General features: G+C 29.7%; 1 protein-coding gene across 1 annotated transcript; it reads left to right on the top strand.

Moving 5' to 3' along the window:
- The first annotated feature begins 1,223 nt into the window (after positions 1-1,223).
- On the top strand, positions 1,224-2,352 carry LOC114166395. Its single transcript, XM_028051122.1, has 3 exons — positions 1,224-1,546; positions 1,616-1,981; positions 2,061-2,352. The coding sequence occupies exons 1-3, from the start codon at positions 1,466-1,468 to the stop codon at positions 2,310-2,312; spliced, it is 699 nt and encodes a 232-aa protein (XP_027906923.1). The 5' UTR covers positions 1,224-1,465; the 3' UTR covers positions 2,313-2,352.
- The last annotated feature ends 300 nt before the right edge of the window (positions 2,353-2,652 follow it).

Genomic DNA, 2,652 nt, shown 5'->3' with positions numbered 1-2,652 from the left:
TCATTTCTTCTTCTCTTTTGTGAGATCTATCTTTTTCAATCGTTATTTTAGACTTCTAAACCCAGAAGTCGTATTCATCTATCTTTGTGGATTACCTTCATGATTTTTTTATTACCCAGATTTCGTTGTTATTTCTACTTTTCTCCAGCGAACAACTCATTATTCTTTTATTTTGTCATACCTAACAATTTTATTGCATCATTGTATTTTCTAGGTTTGGTACATTTGTAATATGGTTCACTGCCGCAGATTTAACATCAGGTTTGAAATAAACTTTTGATCAAACTTTTTTTTCTGTTTATGTATATCTATCTGTTGCTTATCTGTATTTTTTCACTTTTAAGACCCTTCATCTTCTATACTTTTCTACCTTCAAATCTCTTTTTCAGTTTTTTTTTTCGTTAATGGTATTTTTTAATACAGCATTTAATCAGCAGATCTCTTTATTGTTACCTTCAAAGCGATTTTTTTTAGACTTTTCTCAACCGAAACACTCATTTCTTCTTCTCTTTTGTGAGATCTATCTTTTTCAATCGTTATTTTAGACTTCTAAACCCAGAAGTCGTATTCATCTATCTTTGTGGATTACCTTCATGCTTTTTTTATTACCCAGATTTCGTTGTTATTTCTACTTTTCTCCAGCGAACAACTCATTATTCTTTTATTTTGTCATACCTAACAATTTTATTGCATCATTATATTTTCTAGGTTTGATACATTTCTAATATGGTTCATCATGTTTCATTTTTTTTCGTTATTATTTTTTTTTAATAATTCATTCTATCACCAAATCTACAAATTTTAACCCAATATTCGTTTTCATTTGCACATTTTTCAAATCACCCTTGACCGCTTCAAATACTGCTTTTATAAATCTCCAAATTAACCTGTCAATCAGTATTCAAAAGCATTAAATTTCGCACTGCTCGAGATAATGATGAATAAAGTGATCCATCACCTGCCACACGTTTTCATTTGCACATTTTTCAAAATCACCCTTGACCGCTTCAAATACTGCTTTTATAAATCTCCAAATCAACCTGTCAATCAGTATTCAAAAGCATTAAACTTCCCACTGCTCGAGATAATGATGAATAAACTGATCCATCACCTGCCACACGTTATAATTATTAAAGTTTATTATATTCCAATATTAAATATACACCATCCTCAAAAAAAGCAACATTACAAAATTACATTAAAAAATTGTACTTATACTTTTACGACGTTTCATAATTTTTATTTTTATTTCACGTTTAATTTTTGAATTCGTATTTATTAACCGCTACTTTTACCACTTAAGACTATTCACTTTGTACGGATACTTCCAACAGCTCTGACTTCTCCTATTTCTTTTATATATATTCCCTGTGTTTACCAATTCAAAGTCAGACATTTCATTTCTCTACTGTGAACCATTTTCTTCTCTTACAATTTTACTTCATCACCAACCTATTCTGCTTCAATGGAACCCATGCCCACACCACAATCCATACTTTCTTCAGATCTGGTTGGCGGATTCATTTCTATGTTTTTGAAAGACCAGGTATATTTTTTTATTCAATGTTAAATAAATACTTTTATTTATTTATTCTTAACTTATTCATCTTTTAAGGACTGTGGACACGTCGATCGAGTCTTCATCATACGCTATTGGAAGGACCTTGGTGCTAAATGGACTGTTGTGGATTACCAAAGTAATGTTCACCATGTTACTTACAACATGGATATTCACACTCCAATGATTACTCAAGGCTGGAACCAACTAAGATCTTTCTATGGACATCAGTCAGACAAGTTGGTTATGTTCAAATACGTGGGAAATTCATCTTTCGTAATCCACGTCTCTAAACGTTCTGCAAACACAGGAATCAAGACCAAGTTCCTCAACAATGTTGCCATATGTCGTCCTCTCTCTATGTCAAACTTAATCCATTTTACTGTTGAACTATCCACATACTACTGTCAAGCAAGCGACCTGGTTAGTTTTGTATTTTTATTATTATTTTAAATTTCCATTGCTTTATAATAATTAATATCTATTGACATTCTTTTTTCAGTATTTGAAGAAAGAATTTGCTACTTATTTTCAAAACAGTGGACTTTCTTCTGTTGTTTTACATGGACCCCGGGGCAAGGTCGAGTGTAAATTGATAATAAGACGTAGGTGTGTTAAGATAGGATCTGGCTGGAAAGACTTTTGTGCTCTTCATCAACTCTCTGTACAGGATCACCCTGAATTATTTTTTGAAGTTGAAAGTCAAAGAACAAGCAGAGATATCAAAGTTCTTTATCCACTTTTTTGGTTTTAAAGTTGTAATTTTTTATTTTATTTAGTTTGAACTTTTTATATTGCACTCTTACTTTGTATTCAGTTATTATATATCTCAATATATAAGTTAAATTTTGTTCTCTTTTTTTATATGTATTTTATTATTTTGTATTATTTTTGGTTCGTCTTCATTTTAGTAATTATAATTTATTCTTAATTTCATTTTTACTTAACAATAATGACCATAACACAAAATGAACTATGATTAATTATTATTATTAGAATCTTTTAAGTTATAAATGAATTATAATCTGTTTAACCATTTTTTAATATTAATTGAAATAGAAATTTGAAATGACTGTTTAGAAAGCTTTTTGTAT

Source organism: Vigna unguiculata, chromosome 10, assembly GCF_004118075.2.
Source record: "Vigna unguiculata cultivar IT97K-499-35 chromosome 10, ASM411807v1, whole genome shotgun sequence".
Classification (NCBI taxonomy): domain Eukaryota; kingdom Viridiplantae; phylum Streptophyta; class Magnoliopsida; order Fabales; family Fabaceae; genus Vigna; species Vigna unguiculata.
This window is presented reverse-complemented; position numbering and strand designations above follow the sequence as displayed.